At 44.1% G+C, this 24,055-nt stretch overlaps 2 protein-coding genes across 2 annotated transcripts in view; one reads left to right on the forward strand and one right to left on the reverse strand.

Annotated features, from left to right (window-relative positions):
- Nucleotides 1-21,236, forward strand: part of cog5 (component of oligomeric golgi complex 5) — a 62,183-nt gene extending 40,947 nt beyond the window's left edge. Inside the window, 13 exon segments of the mRNA XM_019346478.2 lie at nucleotides 281-362; nucleotides 3,722-3,926; nucleotides 11,447-11,608; nucleotides 11,878-11,977; nucleotides 12,296-12,406; nucleotides 12,880-12,942; nucleotides 13,612-13,715; nucleotides 13,979-14,175; nucleotides 14,178-14,215; nucleotides 14,310-14,386; nucleotides 18,987-19,113; nucleotides 19,271-19,350; nucleotides 20,922-21,236. Coding sequence (XP_019202023.2) covers nucleotides 281-362; nucleotides 3,722-3,926; nucleotides 11,447-11,608; nucleotides 11,878-11,977; nucleotides 12,296-12,406; nucleotides 12,880-12,942; nucleotides 13,612-13,715; nucleotides 13,979-14,175; nucleotides 14,178-14,215; nucleotides 14,310-14,386; nucleotides 18,987-19,113; nucleotides 19,271-19,350; nucleotides 20,922-21,030 — 1,455 coding nt within the window. The 3' untranslated portion in view covers nucleotides 21,031-21,236.
- ndufa5 (NADH:ubiquinone oxidoreductase subunit A5) lies at nucleotides 21,217-24,028 on the reverse strand. The gene is made up of 5 exons (XM_003455640.5): nucleotides 23,911-24,028; nucleotides 23,204-23,248; nucleotides 22,915-23,031; nucleotides 22,773-22,838; nucleotides 21,217-21,414 (listed from the first exon to the last, which is right to left on the reverse strand). Exons 1-5 carry the CDS (start codon nucleotides 23,929-23,931, stop codon nucleotides 21,313-21,315), a joined length of 351 nt encoding a protein of 116 aa, XP_003455688.1. The 5' UTR covers nucleotides 23,932-24,028; the 3' UTR covers nucleotides 21,217-21,312.
- Nucleotides 24,029-24,055: the final 27 nt, after the last annotated feature.

Genomic DNA, 24,055 nt, shown 5'->3' on the forward strand with positions numbered 1-24,055 from the left:
AGGCTTTCAAATGAATTAAACGTCTGTCTTGGTCTTTCGTTAATTAATTCGTTAAGGTGTGAGTTTAACCCGTCAAACGTGGGAAAGTGTCATACAGAGAATTTTCTCTGTAAGAAGAATGAGCGGGTGGTGAGTTTACTGTTATCACATGAAAAACTGTGATGGAGGGGAAAACAAGCGCTCCTGTAACGTGGAAGAAGAAGGTTTTTGTAGGGCACTGGTTGATCAGGGCGACGTGGTCGACTGTCAGATAATCAGTATTTCTTTGTTTTACCAACAGGATGGTCAGCCTGATATCCTCTACACCTTCTGGAACAATATAACTACGACGCTCAGTGAAGAGTTTCATAAAGCGACTGAAGGTAAGACTGTTTATTCTCCTGTTTTCACTCCTGTGCACCAACGTCTGTCATGATTTTTCTTTTCACACAGATTCAAACGGAGTTTGTTCCACTTGTCGAGCTGTTGTGTAAGAAAGTAAATGTTCTGTGTTGTGCATATGTAACAGAAGCATTGCCATGTCCCAGAGCGTGCTGTGCTTTGGGTGAGCTCAGTCCCAAACCTGCAGACACATCCTGTTTTCTGTGTTTATATACAATCCAGATGTCATAGGGAGAACACTGGACAGGTTACCCATCTGTCACAGGGCTGACGTGGAGAGACACACACTCGAATATTCAGACCTGTGGTCTGTTCATGCATGTTTTTGGACTGTGGGAGGAAACCAGAGTATCCAGAGAGAGCATGCAGACTGCATACAGAAACACCTCAGTATGGCTCTGAACCGTAGGACTTTCATGCTGTGAAGCAACAGTGCTAACAGCAATACCAAATAAATAATTATAATAAACATCCATCCATTCTCGTGCTCGGTGAGGAAGCCGAACATGCAAACTCCACACCAGTGTGCTTCCTTTTAGAAATGCTCCAAGTTCTTTATGTCTGTAATAAAGTTAAATGATGACCATTATTTCTACATTCAAATCATTTGTTGTAATAATATTTATTTTTTCATTTTCTATTAGTAGATCTATTTTCGTTCCCAGCTGAAATTTCATGCAAAACACTTGAAATTGACAGAATAGACATTCTGAGAGAGCAACAGTGTGCAACCCCGATTTAAAGGATTCGGTTGGATCACTAAGTCACTAGGGTCACCACGGCGACGTGTGATTTGTCAGAGCACTGAGCCGTTTGCTCTTCCTGGTGCAACCCTGAAGTGGTGACCTTTCACTCGTCACGTGAATGTGTTGCCCACAACACGATGCAGGGTCTGTTAGACCTGCACAGAGATGAGAAATAAATCTTTTGGCCGATTTATATAAAAATGTCTGCATGTAAAACCAGACAGTACCAGCTTTACCCTTTCCTCTGTCCTGCAGAGAGCTGTGTGGATTCTCTGAGCCTTTGCCCATGAAGTCCTTCACAGAGAGTTAAACCTCTCCCTATATTTACATCTAAACAGCGTTTACACTCAGTTCCAGAGGACTCTGGATGCTGTGGGGCTGTCTTGGTTGGACAGTGAATCTGGATTGGTAGGCTTCCCTTTTTAAAGAAGTATGCAAGTGTACTGGAGAATTTGTTTTGTGGGATGTGACTGAGTGTCCTGATGGGGGTTATCTCAGAACATAGTGTTGGACTCACTGTTTCAGCCTATTTGGTCCGTGTACGTGTCCCTTTTTTTGGGCAGCCATTGCAAACTGCACTGGTGTTGGTGTGTGACATGCTGGGAGTGAAAATTAGCACATAACCCTATAATGATGCACACACATGAGATGCTGTTTCTGATCTCAGTCAGAAAAAACAGCTTACAAATTGTCTTTGAGATCCAGTTAGTTGATGACAGTTGTGGCCAAAAGCTGTGGGCAGAAACCAAAAGAATGAAACTGTGTCTGGAAGCAGCAGAAATGAGCTTTGGGGATTTGGGTTGACCCTCAGAGACAGGAGAAGGAGTTTGATCATTCAAGGCTCTGGATCTGCTGCATCTCCACACTGAACAGAGCCGTTTCAGGTGGTTTGGGGATGTGGCTAGGATCCTGATTGGACGCCTCTTAGTTTAGGTGTTTCAGACCCAGGGCATGCTGCAGAGATGGGTCAGTGTGGCTCGTTTGGAAACACCTCGGTGTCTACCTGGAAGAGCTGGAGGAGGGAGTCAGTCTAGTCCAGGGGTGGGCAATTCCAGGCACCGAGGGCCGGTGTCCCTGCAGGTTTTAGATCTCATCTTGGGTCAACACACCTGAATCACATGATTAGTTCATTACCAGGCCTCTGGAGAACATCAGGACATGTTGAGGAGCCAATTTAGCCATTCAAATCAGCTGTGTTGGTTCAAGGACACATGTAAAACCTGCAGGGACACCGGCCCTCGGGGCCTGGAATTGCCCACCCCTGGTCTAGTCTGTCAGCAGATGGCGATGGATGGAATCAGGTTTTTTGTTTTGCCAAGAAGATGAGCATTTGGAAATGTGGCATGGTTGTTGGTGCTGCTGGGCCTCGTGTCTAACTGCAAAGTTTTAAACACACATAAGAACCAACAAAAAAAACCCCATTACAGTAAAAACTTTGTCAGTATTGAATAAAATATATATAAATAAAAGTTCTCATCTTTTCCTCTCTGGTGTTAAATCAAACATCTGTCCATTATCAGTGTTTCTGGTGAGTAGAATCATCTGGAACGAGTTTAAAATGTTTGCAGGTTTTGGTTTAACTCAGTAATCATTCCTCAGGTGTTCTTCATCTTATCAGACTCTGTAAACCACAGGTGTCCAACTCCAGGCCTCGAGGGCTGGTGTCCTGCAGGTTTTAGATGTGTCCTTGATCCAACGCAGCTGCTTTAAATCCAGAGGCCTGGTAACAAACTCATTATGTGATTCAGGTGTGTTGACCCAGGGTGAGATCCTGCAGGACACCGGCCCTCAAGTCCTGGAGCTGGACACCCCTGCTGTAAATGGTGATGAATCAACAAAAGGAGCCCCTCAAAAAACAAACAAATGAATAAAAATAAGTAAGTAAATTTGACTTAATCATTCTCTCGCTGTCACATGGAGGCGTTTGGTGGCGAGTGAGAACAGGAGAGGTGGATTTGGCTCCTCGCTAACATTTCACTGTCATGGCCTGTGTGTGTGTGTGTGTGTGTGTGTGTGTGTGTGTGTGTGTGTGTGTGTGTGTGTCATTTCCTCCTGTCAGTGTAACATTTTTACACGTATTTCAGGAAATTGATGAGTTTTTTTTGGTTTTTTCAGCTGAGCCAAAACCACACCCACTTTAACACGTTGGTTGGCGTCTGCATTGACCAGCCTGTCACTCGCCCTTCCTTCCATGTAAAATCCACTGAATTTAATCCAGTCTCATGAACCCCGTTCATAGAGGTGCTTATATTTTGAACGTTGGAAATAGCCAAGTTAGCGCTTTGTCCTTTTCCCAGTATTAATGCTAAGCTAGGCTAACAATGTCCCGTAGTACACTGGACACTGCTGGCTCACTGACATGTTTTTGCGCTTCGGTTTGTAACGTGGGCGTTGTGGAGAAAACTACGAATATTTCAGAGAAACCTGATCGAGCACTTGTGAAGTGTCCAAAATCCTGCAAACGTCCGCTGAGCTGGATGTCTGTGAGATCGCTCTTCCTGGTCTCACTCAGAGAAAACTGAGACTCTGTTCATAAATCCAAACTTTAATTGTGTGTTTTTCTCTCTCTGTTTGTGTCTTTGGTTCCTTTGTAGCCTCGTCGTTCTTGAAGCAGGCATTTGAAGGGGAGTATCCCAAACTCCTGCGACTCTACAATGAGTTATGGCGCCGACTGCAGCAGTACAGCACCAGTCTGCAAGGAGCGTTAACCAGCAGTGGTGGGATGGACGCGTCTCTGGATATCTCCACAGTAGAGACAGACAACCAGGACCTGTTTACACACGGGAAACAAGACTACAAGTGAGCCCAGTCAAACACAGCAGCACGCACACAACAGCTTGTTCAGTTTGAAGCACAGAGGAAAAGTTGAATTCAGAGCATTTTTGAGTCACACCTTAGTTAAACAGTCAGGTAGAAAGTCTGCTCAACTCAGAGGCAGAGTTTGTCCACCTTCAACTTCTAAGGCTTCCTGGATGAGAGGTCAAGTGTCTTCTCTAGATGTACTTTTAGTAGCAGAGAGACGACCGTTAAGAAACAACAAGAAAAACACTATGCTGCTTGGTGAAGCCAAGAAGCTTAGAGAGCCGTGGAGCTAAGGAACACTTGGAGAAAGTGACAGAGAAGACCGAATACAAGGTGGTGAGGACAGAAAATAAATGACATCCCACAAAAAAAAATATAAGAAGAAACATAAAAGGTGGTCTTTGATCATGTTAAGGAAACAGAGCTATACAAGTACAGCACTGTGCAGTTTACTGTAGTTATGCAACACAACAGTCAAAGGAGCTTGCAAAGAAAAGCGTCTGGACTTCTTTAAGTTGCTTGAAGATGTTTCACCTCTCATCCGAGAAGCTTCTTCAGTTCTAAGGTCAAATGGCCGAGAGTCCCAGATTTAAACCCAGTGGGAGTTTCCCCCCAAAGAGGGACAAACACAACGCTGTAAGGCCTCACATCTTTTTAGTGTAATTTCAGTTTTGTTTTATTACTTTATGAGTTGGAGACTGGGAGGGAAGCACTCCCCCAGTCCACTTATCAAATATGCCATGCACAGCATTCAGTCGCGTTTCTCTGTCACAGTCATTACAAAGTTTCAACCCTTTGCTTCTGAAACAATGTCACATTTGATTGTCCGTCTGGTGACACTTGCATCTGATTGGTTCTCACTGTCGGAGAGCAAAGACAGATGGGACAGTGTTTGATAAGAAGGTCTAAGAGAGAACAGTGCAATGAGGGATTGTGTACACAGTGCAGCGAAAACCTGAGGAACAAAGGAATCGTGTTACTGATGGGGCATACAGACATGGCAGACACAAAGTCCTCTCGTGTTAGTGCATATGCACTAATGACAGGATGTGAGGGCAGATACTTGGAAGTAGAGTTCCTGTAAACACCAGTGTGACATGCTGGGGGGGGTACACACATCTGTGTCTTCATGCAAAAGCAAAGGAATATTACCTTAACTGCATCAAAGTTTATGTACTTTCCTTTCCTTGCATTGTCACAATGTATAACAGTTATTAAACAAATGAAATCAGCACACAGACACTCAGCTCCAGCTGCACTGAACGGAAATACGATTGGATATGGTGGCATTTCAGTTCCACTTATGTCAGACAGAGAATATCTTTGTTTTATGACGATGACGACACCATGATAACTGAGAATGTTTTTGTGTTTTTAAACGTAACCTTACAGGAAAGTCTCCGTCTGTTCAAAGCTTCTCACCAGCAAATTATATATGTGTGTATATATCTCAGTGGTGTTTTCAATGATGTTTAATTACAGGGTTCGTACGGGTGCTTGAAATCCTTGTAAATATTTGAATTTTAATATTGTCTTTTCAAGGTTTGAAAAGTGCATGAATTTCAGATGTGGTGCTTAAAAGTGTAACTGTATTTCATTTACCACAAATAACTGTATGATTGAATAGTTTTCTTATCAGATAGAGAAATAAAATGAGTCTCAAAATGCAAAAAAAAAAAAAGCAACATTTCTCCGCCTGGGCTGCCTCGCGCCTCCGTCTGTTTCAACGTGTGACCCCGCCCCTCCCCCTAACAGTCGGGGATGAGTGCGCTAACATACCCGCAGTTGCTGTTTTAATGAGTGTTTGATGGAAAACAACAGTGGCGGAGTTTGCGCTCTCCTGTCGCATGATAGGTGAGTCCTAGTAAATAATTTCCCAGTACGTGTATGTTACACATGCTGTTTTTTAAAATTATGATCATTATTTTGCTAGCTATCAAACTCGCTGGAGAAATGATTGAAATGCACTGAGTGTGATGCAATACAGCAGCGCTATTATACAGTTAGTTATGGCATGGAGATTTATGGAATATGCTGTAAACTTAGCTAACATTACTTAGCAGTAGCAGTAATATGAGTTACTTTACTCAAGTGAAAGCTTTAAACATTAGCCCGTTACATAACTAGCTAACTTAAAGGCTTTCTGATTAACCCTCTGGGGTCAGATGTCTCCGTTTCAACTTGGGTCGAAAGTGCGGGCTTCCAACTATATACCAGTTTTTAAATTGTGTTGATAGGCCACGTAAAACCAGACTTACGATTAAAAAAATACACATGATGTTTGTTTCTGAAACAGTAAAAACAGCGTTTTCTACGGACAGCACTAGCAAACACTCTCCGCTTGGGAGTGAAAAAAAAGAAAAAGAAAAAATACTCCTTCCCTAGTAGTGGGAAAATGTACCATGTCGACCAATCAAAAAATGATATGGCAACATGTGGCATTTGGTTGTTTAGGAAGAGGGGGGAGTTTTTTTGTTTTTGTTTTGTTTTGTTTTTAAGGAACTTTATTTACAAACAACAGTATAACATACAAGGCACCATCATTAATCCGAATATGTAATATCCTCGGTTGAGCATTATAGTAAGAAAGAAAAAGAAGAAAAAAAACAAACAAAAAAATAAAAATAATAAACACAAAGCCAAAAGACTTAGCACAAAAAGAAAGAACAGTCATTGAAGGATTTGAACCAAAGGCAAAAAATAACATGAACAAAAAACGGCAGTCAAGATTATAAAATAGGGAGGTTTCTTTTTTAACATAGATTAAACTCTTTAAATAAAACAAGTTTATGAGCTTTCTTGTTATTCACAAGTTTCAGCGATTTAGCCCAGAGTTTAAAGTCATTCAGCCATCTGTTTATACATGGTTTAGCTTTAAAAATAGATAAATATGAGTTTAAATTGTAACACTTGTCACCAACTCAGTGACTAATAATCTTTAACTTTAAGTTGAGCTCTGTTGTCCCATTAACAATATTCCACTGTATACAGTCTTACGTAAGGTCTTTCATTCAACGTCACCAATCCTCCGTCCTTCGATGTATCCATGAGGACCCCGAAAAAAGGCCCGTTTCCCAGCCCGTCTGGCTTGTTCAATTTGCGGCCACAGCCGCCTCCTCTCTTCCCAGTCCTCCCGCAGCAGCACCTCAGCGAAGTGGAAACCCCCGTTCTTACAGACAGCCGAATCTTTGGTGCGACGCCAAATCTCCTCTTTCACATGTCTCAGAGCAAACAGAATGATGATATGTCGGACCTTATTCTCAATCTTCTTCCCAACTCTATGCACCACATCCACAGATTCTTCAAGCTTTGACTTCATATCAGGTGCGATCTTGCCAAGGATTCCAATAACCAGCGATCTGACATCTTCATCGTTTTTCTCTTCTAATCCTTTAATCCGGAGGCACCACCTCATTTTGTACCTTTCTTGCTCTCACTCTCTCCTTGAGATCGTAGTTATCTTTGATCAGCTGCTCGTTTCGTCTCTCCAGCTCTTTAACCTTTTGTTTGCATTCTTTCACCTCCTCCGAGTTGAACTGAACCGCTTTGGCTAGGCTGGCTAGCATCGTACTAGCTTGCTTGCATTGCACACTCAGGTCAGCTAGCTGCTCGTCCACTCTTTTTTTTCAAGGTTTAGAATCGCTTTCAATATAGTAGCATTAGAGACTTCGTCACTTTCACTTATCTCTGCTGACTTAGCTTTCTTTTCTGCAGGCTTCTTATTAGGTGTAGACGGAACCGAATCGTTGCCCCGTTCCCTTTTGCTCATCACTGCTACGTCCATTGCTGCGTAGTCATGATCCGTTCCTTCTCTGCTGTCTTCCTTTTCATCACATAGCGATGTTGTTTCTTGTTTTTTGAGGTCGAGTTTGAATTTAGCAGGTTTAACTATACTTGAAAGTAGTAAAATGAATGCCCCGAGTGGAAACAATAACGAGCACAAGGTAAATTCTGGGACAAGTTTAACGAGCTCCTAATTCGTACGACTGCTCAACTCGCCATCTTGCGCCACCCCCAGGAATAGTGATGCGCGAATCATGAACGAATCGTTCAATACTGGAGAATCACTTTACTGACTCATGAATCATGATTCACAAGCCCAATTGACTCACTGACTCATCCCTGTTGCTGTTAGCAGCAATATATCTAGCTTATAATTAAAATTGTGGAGAAAGACACAACATCCAGTATCTTAACAAAAACATTTCTGCTCTGAACTGGAAGAAAAAACCCTGAGTAGAAGCTCACATCAAGACAACAGCTCCTCGGTTCACAGTAGCATCGCTCAGCTAACATGCTAACTGCATTTCGTTGCCCTGTACCTGTGACAAGTGCAATGACAATAAAGTTGAATTCTATTCTATTCTATTCTATTCTAACAGCACATTTGAGCTACTCACTCCCTCTTTTCCTGTGCTGAATCTTAGGGTAAGCAAATCACTCAGGACTCGCTCACCCCCTCCCTCCTGTGCTGAATCATAGAGCGAGCGAATCACTCAGGACTCACTAACCCCCTCCCTCCTGTGCTGAATCATAGAGCGAGCGAATCACTCAGGACTCACTAACCCCCTCCCTCCTGTGCTGAATCGTAGAGCGAACGAATCACTGACTCTCTCACTCACTCACCCCCTCCCTCCTGTGCTGAATCGTAAGCGTAAGCGAATCACTCAGGACTCACTAACCCCCTCCCTCCTGTGCTGAATCATAGAGCGAGCGAATCACTCAGGACTCGCTCACCCCCTCCCTCCTGTGCTGAATCATAGAGCGAACGAATCACTCGCTCACCCCCTCCCTCCTGGCTCACAGCTGCTTCTTCTTCTTCTTGGTTGGCAACCAATGTTAAGGCGCATTACCGCCCCCTGGCTCACAGCTCAGTGGACATTTAGATGAGAAAATATATATTTGACACATTTAAGGAAAATACTAATAAAATAAAAATAAACAAAATAAATGTTCCCTTTAGAAATGTTTTTGCTCTTTTTTGCTCTATAAAATAGTTTTCTTTTAGAATCACTCATCTTAGCAGTAGGATATACATGAAAAGAGAAAAGAAATTAAGTTTGAGTGAAAATGTACATTTTTTGCACTCTCTGGTCAACTGACTCAGTGAATCAAATGACTCAAAAAACCCGATTCACTTTGGTGAGTGACTCATTAAAACTCGATTCAGTAAAAAGAATCAAATTTACCATCACTACCCAGGAAGAGGGGGGAGTTTTAGGAGTGAGCGAAAGAAAGAGAGAGCGAGTTTTGATACGTGGTAGATTTGTGATGTTTACCGTGTTTGGAGTCTCAAGTTAGTGTGTTGCCTTGAGTAGTTGGTGTGTGGTGTAGTTGTCGTTGTGGTTTGTGTGTCAGTTCTACTAGTGAATGTCACAGTTGCTGCCTTAAAGCCACCAAACGCAGATTGCAGCGTAAACGCTGAGTGACACACCTGCTGTCAGACCTGCAGGTTTATCCCTGTGCTGTTCTCCTCTGTCTTATAGTGGATACAAACTATTTTTTAGAGTTGCATAAATAATTTGTGTGCCTTCTTATTTGATGCAGAACACCTGATTGTTCTGTAAATAGTTTGAAATGGTTATATAAAATACATCTGAGCCTTGGCTGCATTTTTAGGTAAATAGTACCAGATAACTTTGTTGTTTGCAAAACTTGTGCATATTTTTTTTAAATGTACGATTTCTATTTGCATTTCAAATTATGAAAATGATTTGTTAGGCATGTTTGTGGTTTTTACTGTCAAAAATATAACTCTTTTTCTACTCGTATTTTAAATTTCGTCTGAATTTAGATAAGTTGTCCTGATACAGTTTGTTAAAATGAGAAAATAACAGATTGGCAAGATAAATAGTTTTTAAAGGTGAAATATAGAGGCCAAATCAAAAGTAGTCAAAAACAGCCTATTACACCCTGGACCCCAGAGGGTTAAAGGCTAAAAGCAAAGTTGTCACCAAGTACAGTTTGTATTTGTGTGAATGGCTGCAGCTTTTTTGAGTATTAACTTGGTGCCTTTGGGTGAAATAATGGTGATATGAGGGACCGATCCATATGGTCACAAAGAATAGCCACTTGTTTCTGTGCTTCCAAAGTTCCCCGGCTTTCATTCAAAATGTGTTTATGGTCAGCACCGACACATTAAACTACTTAAACATTATAAATGTCTTCAAGCTCACACTGAGGCCTGTGGGGCACTATCAGCCACTCAGACAGTACACACATTTATGTGTGTTTGTATATGAATATTTCATACTTTAAGGCTGCCTGTTTATTTAAGGGAGATGAACAAAATACATTGGAATTGTACATAATAATATCATAGATGATAGATTAAATAATTTCAAGTAGATGCTTGTGCATTCTTAAAGTCTTATATGTTGAATTGAACTATGTGATCTGTTCAAAGCCTCCCAGTCAGTGCTGTTCTCCATGCCTGTCTGACTGTACATGATGTTATTAGCACAAACACTTTATGTGCTGGAAAAGCTTGAAAAGGGACCTTGAAAGTAGAGCAGGGCGATATGACCAAAAATATTTATCACGATATACATCTGAAAATTTGCGATAACGATATAACTGACGATATCATTGACACTAGACAAAATACTTTACAACTCCACAACTTTATTAGTGCAAAAAAACCCATCAATGTATTTTCACTTAAACAAGCAGCTGTTTTTTATGTGCATTAAAGTTATATAAAAATGTAACAGTGCAAATTCCTCGCTGACAGTTTAACCAAAAGGCATTTCCAGTGGAAATTGGCCGACATATCCTCAGCATAACCATGTATAATATCCACAAAACTTAAAAAGAGGTTATACACACACAATACGGTAATATTATGTTGAAGCACAGTACGTATCACTCCGCGAGGCTCCTGCCTACGGTAGCCGTAATGCTCCGACAATCCATCAAGCGGTGCGGCTTCGTAGCTTAGCAAAGTTGTACTAAAACATTTGACAGATTTTCGTGTACCACATAAAATCATTTCGAGGTCAGTGAGCACAACCAGAATTCATACATAAGGCACGCGGGATTATAAGGGGCACTGTCGACTTTCAGAAAAATCAAAGGATTGATTCTAAGTGTGCCGTATTTTCCAAACAACACGGTAATAACGACGGCCCGCTAGCATGCGCTACCAAAAATAGTGCTTTGTTGCGTATCTGACGGACGAAAGCTAAACCAGTTCCACACCACTGAAGTTGCAGCATTTTTACAAACCAGTTCTGGTTCATCCGTTTCATTTAACGATCCACTTTCGCTCTTCTCATTCTGCGTCGCCGCCATGTACGTATGTAAACAAAGGCACTGCGCATGCGGGTTTTACCCATATTCTATCGCGATATTTCATTTTCCTATCGTTGCCCAAAATTACACCGGTATTACCGTGAATGGTATATGGCCCAGCCCTACTTGAAAGTGCTTAAAAAGTGCTTGACCCTGAAAAAGGCGTATGAACCCTGTAATTAATAAATTTAATTCAATATCTTTGTGTGTGTGTGCTCGTGTAGCCCAGAGAAGGCTCTGAAGGACTCTCTGCAGCCGTACGAGGCAGCCTACCTGTCCAGGTCTCTCTCTCGCCTCTTTGATCCCATCAACTTGGTATTTCCCATGGGGGGACGCAACCTGCCTTCCAACGATGAGCTAGACAGCATCATCAAGACCATCAACAGGTGTGAAGGCTTTTCATTATCCAACATATCAAGAGTTTGTAGTTTCATAATACTGATCAGTGGATCGTTAATTGAAATATTAAATCAAAAGAAGAAACTACTGAATGGTTTGGGGTCAAATTTAAAATAAACGTGTTTTTTTTTTTTTTTTTTTTTTTTTTTTTTTTTTTTTTTTTTTCCTGTCTGAATGTTCTGAATCATTATTAGTGAATACACACTGTGTGTGATTAAAGCCGGGGCATGCTGATTCTGCTGGTGTTTGTTTGCAGTGAGCTGAATGTCGCCTCGGTGGATCCGAGCCTCTCTCTGGCTGTGGCCAAGAACGCTGCCAAGACGGTCCAGCTCTTCTGTGTCAAGTCTGAACAGCTGGTGTGTACCTCACTTAGTGTGTGCAGTGCTAAAATAACATTTGAAGGTGCATTCATGTTGATCACTGAGACTGTTCTAAGAGGAGTTGCAGAATTAAATCCAAAATAGTAAATATGTGGCTGTGGTTCCCTCTCACGCTGATGCTGTGGAAGTGTGAGGATGAAGGTGCGTGGTTGTCTGTGTTAGCTGCCGGCATGTCCATGATGTACCCTGAGCCTGCTGTGTTAGCACTGCCACAGCGTAAACCCATTAGGACAAAGAAAGCTGTGGGGATGCCGTTTCCTTCTTTGCTCTCACCGTCTCAAACTCTGTCTCCAGTTGTGCACTCAGGGTGATGCCAGCCAAGTGATTGGTCCATTAACAGAGGGCCAGCGGAGGAATGTTGCTGTAGTAAACACTCTATACCGCCTGCAGCAAGCTGTCACCAAGGTAGGAGTAAGACCTTCAGTCCAATTACTACAGCAGCATGTGCTACAGTGTGTTCTCCCCCCGTGGACTATTAACCCACTGACACAGCAGAAGAAAGGCACAGGATGCTGGGATAGCTCGCTCAGGCGAACTGTGTGAGCAAAGGCTAATGCAAGGCCGTGAGTTTGAGTCCACTCCCAGACATTTCATGTCTATAAATGTGTATAAAAGATGATGATAATGTTGGTGTAACGTAAGAACTGCGTTAATCTCACTTTTCACTGAAACTCTGAAGGGTGAAAAAAGCTTTGAAACACTAACAGTCAAATGTAATTTATTCATTCAGACTTTAATCAGTACATTTCTGTTCATTTTGATTAGGAATGATTAAAAAAATGTGACATTAGGGTCTTTTACCCAAATTCAACATAAGCACAATGCAGTATGTATTGTGACTGGTGTGTGTGTGCTAACCTGACTGTTTTATCTCATAGATTATTTCAGGTTTGGGATCATGTCCACAAGCTGCTGCAGAGTCCCTCGCTGCTTCTTTGGAGGTATCCTCTTAGCAGTAATTAAGTAGTTCTCTGGTATGTGAGTATTTATCACTAATGCTGTGTCTTCACACACACGTGAACTCGAGTTACGTCTCAGTCTGTGATGATGTCGGCTTCAGCGGCCAAATGTGAATGGAACACCTGAATTCTGTTTTTGGGTGGGTGAGCGAACATGTGGAGACTCCTCTCAGGTGCTGGAGGTTCCAGTCAAAGCCTGAAGCTTACATTAGTTTATCAGAGCTGTGATGACAGAACATTAGGCTCACATTTAGGTCAACACAGAGTTTAAAACTTTGTATGTTTTGATCTTTGTTTATGAAAATCTCTTTTTTGTTTCAGTTTACGTGGATTGTTACATTTCATTTGGATTTAAATTATAGTTTAATCATCTTCTAAGTGTCCTGATGCTGTCATCCAGCTATCATCTTACACATGTACTGTTAGCAGCTCTGTTAGCTGTACTGTTGGCCCGACATGCTGTTGTCCATCTGGAGCTTCACCGTAACACTATAAAATGTGATAAAACATTAGGCTGTGGATGTCAGTTCATCTATACACGCGTGAGTCTGCTCACCTGACTCCACATGTTTCTAAGGTAGGCGTGATGCTGGTGTCCTCCTGTTCTGTCATGTCACATAACTCTGTTTCTCTTCCTGACCTCTGGTTCAGGGAGTTCAGGCATTGATGAGAAGTGCGGTGCATCCTCTCCTGCAGTCAGTCACCGACTCCATAGAGGCCATCATTATCACCTTACACCAAGAAGACTTCTCAGGGTCAGTAGTTTCTCTCCCAGCCTCTCTGCATCAACAACAGCGGCTCACTGCTTTGTGCATCTTCTAGTTTCTAAAAATCACTAAAGGAGTGACACAAACTCATCAAGCAGGATCCGATAAATATGAATTACCAAGCCAGGTTTTCTCACTCTAATCTGCTTTCTATAGTTTTGTTCAGAGTGTTAATGCACAACATCTTTTCTGACTCCCACAGCAAACACATGTTAAACATTTCTCCCTGTGATGTGATGTGTGTGCTGCAGGCCTCTGTCCAGCCCCGACAGACCCGATATTCCTTGCTCCCTGTACATGAAGGAGCTGCAGGGTTTTATCTCCCGAGTCATGGCAGACTATTTCAGGCACTTCCAGTGTGTGGACTTCATATTCGAGAGCACAGAGTCGATCGCCCAGAGAGCCATCGAGCTGTTCATCCGCCACGCCAGCCTGCTGCGTCCGCTGGGGGAGGGGGCAAGATGAGACTGGCTGCTGACTTTGCACAGGTAACAGAGACGCCGTCTGTTTTCTGCTCTTCGGCCTCGTTCCACTCAGAGGCCGCTTTTCATTTTGACTTTTCTGTTTTTACACGTGTGTCAGATGGAGATGGCTGTGGCTCCTCTGTGCAGACGAGTGTCTGATTTAGGAAAACCCTACAGGATGCTGCGCTGCTTCAGGTGTGTTGGCTTCAATTAACAGTTGTCACAGTTATGCTGGGCAGACACTGTGCGATTTTTTTTTTTTTTTTTTTTTCAGTCGCGTTATTCAGCTTCAGCTCAAACTGCATGATTGACTCGCAGAGGTTAGAAGTTCGCAGGTCACGACGCAGGGTCTCACACTATACGGCCCGATGCTCTGATGCGACCTGAGTGCTCACACTGTGCCTCCATAAAATGAAGGTTATAACGGAAATTCTGTCGCTCGCTCTCCCTCTCTGTCTTTCACTCACACACACTCACGCCACCACCATCAACTTTGCTAAATTGCTAATGAAAAACATGAAAACACTATTTTCACGGTTGTTGTGGTCGTGATAATTTTGTGAGGCCACATCGAAAAGGCTCAGATGAGCTTTCCAAAGTTCTACAAGTGCCTCCATCGCTTGTGTCCAGATCACACGCTGCACTGCTGTGCTACTCCGTCTTTTTCACCGACATTTATGTGTTTGCGCGTGCGCAGTGTGAGCGGCTGCGGTGACGCCCGCACGACGGTCGGCAGGATTTCAAACCTGTTTGAAATCCTGCCGACCGTCGTCCGTCACCGTCGTGACCCAGCAGATGTGATCACTTTTTTCTGTTAACCCATAATAAAGTCATAAAAGAACCAAACTTCATGAATGTTTTTTGTGACAAAGAAGTATTTGTTCCAATCACTCTATCAGAGAAAAATCAGAGTTTTAGAAATAATGGGACACTCGGTAGAGCCATTATATTATATTCTTTACAAGTGTATGTATACTTTTGACCACAACTGTACCTGCAGTACAGGGGTGGCTCTAAAGGGGGCCATGGGGTGCACCGGACCGTGTTTATTTCAAAGCTTTCGTAACATTTCTCAAATTGAAAGTGAAATATTATCAAACAATGTCTTAATCAAATCACATAAAGAATATAGAATAGAATAGAATAGAATAATCCTTTAATTGTCCCACAAGGGGAAATTTGGTTGTAACAGCAGCCAAAAAGACACATATACAAACAAACAGTACACAGGACACAGAACAGAAACATACACAATTTTTCTTACATATTTACATTAAGGACAATGGTTACTATAAACAGAGTACTGTACAGTTATTAAATTAAATATAAATAACTACAGATAAGAGGCAAACCAGGTTGTAGTGCGAATCGATTGATTAACTTATTGCAGTTACAGCACAGATGTAAACATCTATGATTGTTGGGAGCAGTTCTGATTGTACAGTCTGACAGCTGCAGGGAGGAAGGACCTGCGGAAACGCTCCTCCATGCATCGAGGATGCAGCAGTCTGTCACTGAAGGAGCTCTGCAGTTCAGCAACATTTCCATGCATGGGGTGGGAGACTCTGTCCATCAGAGATGTTATTTTGGCCAGAGTCCTTCTGTCTCCCACCACCTGCACTGGGTCCAGGGTGCATCCCAGAACAGAGCTGGCCTTCCTGATGAGTTTATCCAACCTCTTCCTCTCAGCTGCCGATAAACTGCTGCTCCAACATACCACACTGTAAAAAATGACAGATGCCACCACAGAGTCATAGAAGGTCTTTAAAAGCGCTCCCTGTACTCCAAATGACCTCAGCCGCCTCAGCAGGTAGAGTCTGCTCTGACCCTTCCTGTAAAGAGCATCAGTGTTGTGGCTCCAGTCCAGTTTATTATTCAGGTGAACACCCAGGTACCTATAAGAGTCCACTATCTCAATGTCCACTCCCTGGATGTTCACCGGTGTCAGTGTGGTGGATCTGCGTCTCTGGAAGTCCACCACCAACTCCTTGGTTTTCCCGGCGTTGATCAGCAGGTGGTTCTGCTGACACCAGTCCACAAAGTCCACTGTCTGTACTCTGAGTCGTCCTCACCTGTGATGAGGCCGACTATGGCAGAGTCGTCAGAGAACTTCTGTAGGTGGCAGCGTGGGGAGTTGATGAAGTCTGTAGTGTAGAGGGTGAAGAGGAACGGTGCCAGCACAGTTCCCTGTGGGGCCCCCGTACTGCAGACCAGTGTGTCAGAGAGACAGCCCTGTGACCTCACATACTGTGGACGTTCTGTGAGGTAGTCCAGTATCCACTGGGACATGTGGTGGTCCACTCCCGATAGCTCCAGCTTGTCTCTCAGAAGTCGTGGCTGGATGGTGTTGAAAGCACTGGAGAAATCAAAGAACATGATCCTCACAGGGCTTCCAGGCTTCTCCAGGTGAGTCAGAGCTCGGTGCAGGAGGTAGATGATGGCGTCCTCCACCCCGATGCCAGGCTGGTAAGCAAACTGCAGCGGATCCAATGAAGACCTCACCAGGGGGCGTAGATGGTTTAGAACCAACCTCTCGAGGGTCTTCATCAGATGGGATGTCAGGGCTACCGGCCTGTAGCTGCTGAGGTCCTTGGGATGGGAGGTCTTTGGTACCGGTACCACACAGGAGGTCTTCCACAGCTGTGGTACTTTCCCCAGTGACAGGCTCAGGTTGAACAGATAACCTAGGATGCCACACAGTTCATCTGCGCAGCATCTCAGGAGCCTGGAGCTGACGCCATCTGGACCTGCAGCCTTCCGCACCTTGATCTTGCAAAGCTCATTCCTCACTTGAAGCGCTGAGATAGAAAGAGTGGATTTTGGGGGAGGGGTGTGTAGGTTGGAGTCCACAGAAGCCGGGGGTGGGTGTAATGACTGGGAGCTGGGAGGTGTGAAGCTGAGAGGTGTGAAGTCCTGAGATGAAGGACAGGCAGTCCCTGAAGATGGAGATTGCAGCAGGGGGGACGATGCTGTGGGAGGGGTGGGTGTTTGATCAAACCTATTAAAATATTTATTTAGGTCATTCACCCACCCCAAGTCTCCTGCAGCCTGGGGGGTTGGTTTTTGTCCTGAGATTGTCTTCAGGCTGTTCCAAACCCCTCTGATGTTGTCCTGTTGCAGCTGCTCTTCCATCTTCCTCCTGTAGTTTTCCTTTCCCTGCCTTATCTTCCATTTCAGCTTCTTCTGGACAACTCTCGGCTCCTGTTTGTCTCCAGATCTAAAGACTCTCTTCTTCTCCTTGAGGAGAGCCTTAATTTCAGGATTTATCCATGGCTTGTTGTTAGAAAAACACCGTACCTTTTTGATGGGTACGGTGTTGTCCACACAGAAGTTCATGTAATCCGTAATGCAGTCTGTGATGCTGTTGAGGTCATCCTCCAGGGGGCTGCAGAGGTTGTCCCACACAGTAGAACGGAAACAGTCCCTCAGGGCCTCTTCAGTCTCTGCCGACCATTTCCTTACTGTGCGTTTCACTACTGGTTCTCTGTGTACTAGAGGTTTATACACAGGCTGGAGATGAACCAGGTGGTGATCTGAGCCCCCCAGTGGAGGAAGAGGTGATGAGCTGTATGCCTCCTTGGTGTTGGCATACAATAAGTCCAATGTTTTATTGTCTCTGGTATGGCAGGTAACATACTGGGTGAAGGTGGGGAGAGTGGAGGACAGGGAGATGTGATTAAAGTCCCCAGAGATCAGGAAAAGGGCCTGAGGGTGCTGTGTTTGGAGTCTGCTGGTTACAGTGTGCAGGACCTCACAGGCTGCTGCAGCGCTAGCAGAGGGCGGGACATACACAGCTATCATAATCACGTGTAAACTCTCGCGGTAGATAGTACGGTCTCATGCTAACCGCTAGCAGCTCGATGTCCTTACAGCATAGCATCTCTTTGATAGATAAATGCCCAGAGTTACACCATCTATCGTTCACAAACACAGCCAGACCCCCTCCTCTCTTCTTACCACTCTCTGTTGTTCTGTCGGCCCGGATCAGATGAAAACCATCCATGTTTATGTGTGAGTCCGGAGTTAGCGCAGTTAGCCATGACTCTGTGAAGCACATCAGGCTGGACTCCCTGTAGCTCCTCTGATGTCGGGTAAGAGCCGCCAGTTCGTCTACTTTATTGGGGAGAGATCTCACATTCCCCATAATAATAGATGGAATCGCTGGCTGGTACCTCCTAACTTTACTGCGACGCCCGATCCCGGCCCGAGTACCGCGTCTCTTCCTCCTCACCTCGCGGGGGATGTTGGCTTCCTCGGCGGTAGGCAGGGCAGCGGAGGCTCCGAGGGCTAACAGCTGATCCCTGCTGTAAACAATGGGAGGTCGGACCTCCACGCGCTCTCCGGACAAAGACGCCGTAAAAAATGTAATAAAGAACACCATTGTCCATAGATTTCTGAGCTCCATTGTGGGGGACAGCAGTCCACAATAGAAAAACAAAAACAATAAACACAAAACAACAGAGAAACATATATTAAAGAGAAAAAAGGACTCGGTCAGGTCTGAGCTGCTGATACTGGCTGCCAGCTCGGAGCGGCGCCGGAAGTAACAGGAGAAATAAAAGCCAATAAAACTATGAGCTCATTTGATCTCTGACTGGATTTTTTCTCTGGGGAAATGGAACCAGTCGTAGGCAGACAGTGTGAGTGTTCGTTCAGGTACTCGCACAGATGACCGAGGCTTTCATCGGGTTATCAGAGAGCTTTTCCTGTAAGCTCGTCTTTCTTCTGAACGAACATGATGAGCAGCAGATGTTTTACATGGAAGGTAAAAAGTGCTGTTTGCTTTGTGTTTGAGGCCGCTGCTGTTCCAGACCAGTGAGCTGATAGCCAGCAGTCCAGCTGTCGGTGAGCTGATCCCCTACAGCACCTTACTACACTTCCTTTTCACCAGAGCCCCACCTGAGCTGAAGTCACCTCACCAGGCCTGTAGACACACACACACACACACACACACACACACACACACACACACACACACACACACACACACTGTTCAAGCTGAATCATCCATCATCATGTGTCACATGGCTTTTCTGCAGTGTGTATAGTGCACCATCTCAATAAGCCTGTCCCCCACAGAGAGCAGAGTGGTCCATCGCCAGGTACTCACAGTGGCTGGATGATCATCCCTCTGAGAGAGACAGGCTCAGCCTCATCAGGTAGGCTCGGTGATGTAAACACACCTGTTAGAACGCTTTGGTCTGTACAACAGGACAGGAGGTGCCACTGTTACCTGAGCTTAGATTACTGAGTAAAATAACAGTGACACAGTAATCTCAGGGGGCTGTTACTGTGACGAATGAGCTCCCTCTAGTGGTAGACTGACGTACGTACGTGTGTGTGTGTAAGTAACTTAAGGAGTCACTGCTGACTTGCCAATAAGAATCCTAATTCAGTATTAGTTTGTACTACAATCAAATCAGATAAGAGTAGCATGACAAATATCTACACCAGCATTATTAGGAGTTGTACAATACTACATGGTGGTGTATTTTTATGGATTTTGACTTTAAAGGACGACTGAACATGAGATCAAACAGACATTTAGTTTGACCTTGAAGTCGTGAGAGGTCCAAAAACACCATATTTAGAATCCCCATGTGTTCCCTAAATGCTGCCTGTACAAACAATGGCAGTGAATAGTTTTAAATGGCTGTATGTAGCATTATTATCACCTTGACCTTCACATCTGTTGACCTTGAAGGTCAGAGGCCAAATGTGACACGTGTTAAAAATGCACACTGTAAGAGTCGCAGTTTTGAGCCACCAACTCTTTACACTGACCTTGAACACCTCGCTGGATACAAGTCAGATATGACAACTTTGGCTACGTTCACACTGCAGGTCTTAATGCTCAATTCCGATTTTTTGATCAAATCCAATTTTTTTGTCTGCTTGTTCACACTACAAATAAAATGCGACAGCAAACGTGCTCTAGTGTGAACGCTCAAAGCGTCCCCCATGCGCGAAAGACGACGTCACACACAATGCGCTCTGTTTAGACCCAGACCAAACAGTGTTGTTTGACTGATGGCCTTAATATAAAGACTTGTTTCGGATTTTTCGTTTCCCAATTTTGCTTTAAGTTATAAAGTTATTGTGTTATTTACATATGGCCTAATAATGATCCTTATTGCTGTTTTAGAGAGGAGCGGTGCTTCAAAGGATAGTGTCAGATTTCTGTCAGAATCTGCAGATTAAAAAGGAAATAAAGGATTAAAAAAGCAGGAACTCCAGCAACACTTGAGAAACGAAGAACAGGTTTAATAATTGACCAACGCGTTTCGGCTTGTGGCCTTCATCAGGGTCATAGACAGAATCTGCAGATTATACAGTACAAATAAAATGTTCACGTTTCTCCAACGTTGTCTTCCCATCAGTTTCGCTAACATCTACACTGGATGGCCAGGAAGCGTTTGCGATGTCTTCTTGGGCGCTGATAATTGGCGTCTGTCTTGTGTCAGTGACGTAAAAAACGGATTTACTGCGACATGACCGTTCAAACAGCAGTCGCTTTCTAAAATTTCGGATTCAGTACCACATATGAAAGTGACCCAGATCAGATTTGAAAATATCGGATTTGTGCTGTTCACACTGTCATACCATGATCGGATATGGGCCGCATAGGGTCAAAGAAGTCGGATTTGATGCGCTTTCGCCTGCAGTGTGAACGTAGCCTTATTTGTGTGCACTGTGATAACAGATGTGCTGACTCTGTCTGTCCTCTCAGGGGCGCTCTGGAGGCCTACGTGCAGTCAGTCAGGGCTCGGCAGGGGAAGGAGTTCGCCCCCATCTATCCCATCATGCTCCAGCTGTTACAGAGGGCTACCAGCACCTGACAGAACATCACAGCAGCTGCTCGGTGTTTGGGTCCACAAATAATCTGCTCATTTTTTAACAAGTCTGATCCAGGGGTCGAGAGAGTATTTACAGTACAAGTAATCTCAGCAGTAACAGCAGAGAGCCTCGTGCAGACTTTGTCATATAAAAGTAATAATTTGTGACACATCAAAAACTCATCTGAATAAAGGCAATATTTCCAAAACTTTAATGTAGTACTTCATTGAAAGCACAGGTTTTGCCTTCATAGACAGTATGACAGGAACACTACACACGCAGACTCAGATGGGCCACTTCCACTGGTTGGGGGGGGGCTCCTCGACCAGCGGCTCCCACGGCTTCCACTCGGACATCTTCCTTGATAACGCCAGCTCACACTCGGCCTGCACGCAGGACAAAATCATAAGCCACAAATACTAATGTATACACTAATACTGTAAAGCAACCATTGGATACTTTTTAGTTAAGCTGAGACAACAACTGCGTTCACATATTCAGTGAGACCGTTCGGTCTTTATGAAGTCTGACAGGAACCAACCGAACACGTCAGTGATTGAATGTCGACTTCAATGTGAAATAAACAGTAACTCTGTACTACGAGTGTGTCAGCTCCTCTGATGAGAAGAGCACTCTCAGAATAAAAGAGGCTGCAGTCTGTACAAAGCCACGCACTGATTTAAAGGCCTGGGAGCAATACAGTACTAACAGCAGCGTATTAACAGTCTTCAAACCGCTGTCGGAATCACTTTAATCCCGGATTAAAGTCTGGACCTGCGCTCCAACACCTTTAGTTACTGAGCTCGTCACTGTGTTCATGTATTTGGTAGTGGTGCAACGGATCAAAAATCTCACAGATCGGATCAATTTTCGGATCAGCAAAAAAAGAAATTTAACATTTACTTATTGAAGTAAAAAAACATGTTAAAAACATTAAAGTCAAGACTCATTAACGCAATTATATAAAACAAATTATGGTACAATATAGGGCTTTGTATCTACCACTCAATTCAATTTTATTTATAAAGCGTCAAATCACAACAGTCTCCTCAAGGCGCTTTATATTGTAAGGTAGACCCTACAATAATACACACTCCTCATTATATCGCACTCCGCTGTGATATAATGAGCAGTCACGTAGCTTTCCGTTGCCCTGGAGCTCCACCCATTTGTAGTTGGGGCAAACGAAGATGCCTGGGACAGTTCAACCATAACTTTAAACTTTTCCTGCTCATACATGCTTGGAACGATCTTGCCATTAAAGTGGACGCGCAACGGGATATCATAGCGGGGCTCAAGCACGTTCATCATAGTTTAAACCCCTTGTTTTGCACAACGGAATACGGCCTCCCGCCAGCTTTAGCCCGGTCGGATTGGGCAGCAAAGGGCTGCTTAAATACCGCAAACTCCTCTGCTCCTCCACTTGGACCGCTAGCGCTGGCCATAACTATCGCTTGACAGACCCACCACGCGCACCATACACATACTTTTTTTCCCCTTCTTTTTCGAATCTTCGGATCACGTGCGTGCCGAACCGTGGAGTGGGATCGGTTCGGATTACGGATCAACCGTGATCCGTTGCACAACTAGTATTTAGGCTATATAAACATTACATATGGGTGTCATACACCCCTCTGGACTCGAGCTGAACACAAAGTCATGACTTTTTAGGATTTGTATATGAGGAGTTTTCCATTCAGCTTTATCACTTTGATCAGCATGAGGCAGACTGACTGGGACCTACCTGGAAAATGACCTCTTCAATCTGACCGCAGTTAATTTTCTTCTCTAGCTTCTCAACATCAGGTTCCTGCGAAGAACACAAATCAGTCAGTTCATCTAAGCTCCTCTGTCATTCATCTCCGTCTGCCTACTCACGCACTGACCGTTTTCACGTGGCTGAAGCGCTCGTTGACCAGCTGCTCCGTGTACTTCCTGTAAGCGGCGTCCTGCGGCATGGTCTGCAAGGACGCCAGGATCTTTGTGTAGAGGATCCTGAGACGCTGAGAGGAAGAGCACAGGGTGAGTACACTGCTAAATTCCCTGAGCTTCAATGACAGCTCCATAAACGGCACGTGGATAACACGAGTGTGATCCAGGACTAGTCTGGTCACAGTCAGGCGATGGGAAAGATTAAAAATGAGGTATGTGGTGCATTCACCATCAGCTGCTCACCTCATGTGGATTTTGAGACACTGCCAGGCCAACCAAGCCGGTCGTCTGGAAGAGAGGAAAGGGAGAGCTGCTGTGCAAGAGTGGCTAATGTCAATGCGTTCACCTTTAACCACGTGACTCCAGCATCGGCACTCAGCCTAAACCAACCCTCAGTCTGTCTGCTCACACTGTTAACAACCAGCTCCACAGCTGGTTTTAGGACTTGGATCAGAGACTTGTGGTTAATCACCTCCAACAACATTTCCCTGCTAACGCGGAGCTTCCATAAAACCATTCTCTGAAATCCATCAGCCCTCACTTTCAAATATGTGCACTTTATTAACATTACAGGCAGGTTTTGCACTGAGCAGGGATTTTATTTTCCAGGTCTGTTGGTCCAGATTCGGGTCTCCAGTTAGCCATGTCAGGGAAGCATAGCTTAACCAGTCTCTTCAAAAGCTCCCACGGGTGTTCGGCTGACTTAACCGTCGGACCGGATTCAAAGTGTTCGGTGCTTTCCTTTAATTATTCACCACCTGCTCTGACCGGACACTGCCGTGCTAGCTCCTTATCAAGTTAGCAGGCTAGCACAACGCACAGGCTAGCACAGCATGCACAGCGCGCTGATGGAGGTGACAGTACCGTCACACCGTGTGCCTTTAATAAAAGTAATACAGCTGTTTTATTGTGTTTCTTACATTAAAACAAAACATGACCTTTACTCATACCTTCTTCAGCAGCCCAGCCATTCTCCAGACGTCAGGAATGCGTCATGATACTTCCGGCTGCTAAATATGACGTCAGGTTGTTGTCTTTTTTTTTTCTCGGCGTTTAAAAAAACGATCTGTTGGCGTCGTAATAAATGTTAAAGCA

The sequence above is a fragment of the Oreochromis niloticus genome, linkage group LG17 (genome assembly GCF_001858045.2).
Source record: "Oreochromis niloticus isolate F11D_XX linkage group LG17, O_niloticus_UMD_NMBU, whole genome shotgun sequence".
Lineage (NCBI taxonomy): Eukaryota > Metazoa > Chordata > Actinopteri > Cichliformes > Cichlidae > Oreochromis > Oreochromis niloticus.

Coding starts and splice junctions, on each gene's coding strand:
- ndufa5 (XM_003455640.5), bottom strand. CDS start 23,931: ATGGCTGGGCTGCTGAAGAAG. Junction 23,249..23,910: donor TGGCTGGGCTGCTGAAGAAG/GTATGAGTAAAG, acceptor CCTCTCTTCCAG/ACGACCGGCTTGGTTGGCCT. Junction 22,839..22,914: donor GCTTCAGCCACGTGAAAACG/GTCAGTGCGTGA, acceptor TGTTCTTCGCAG/GAACCTGATGTTGAGAAGCT.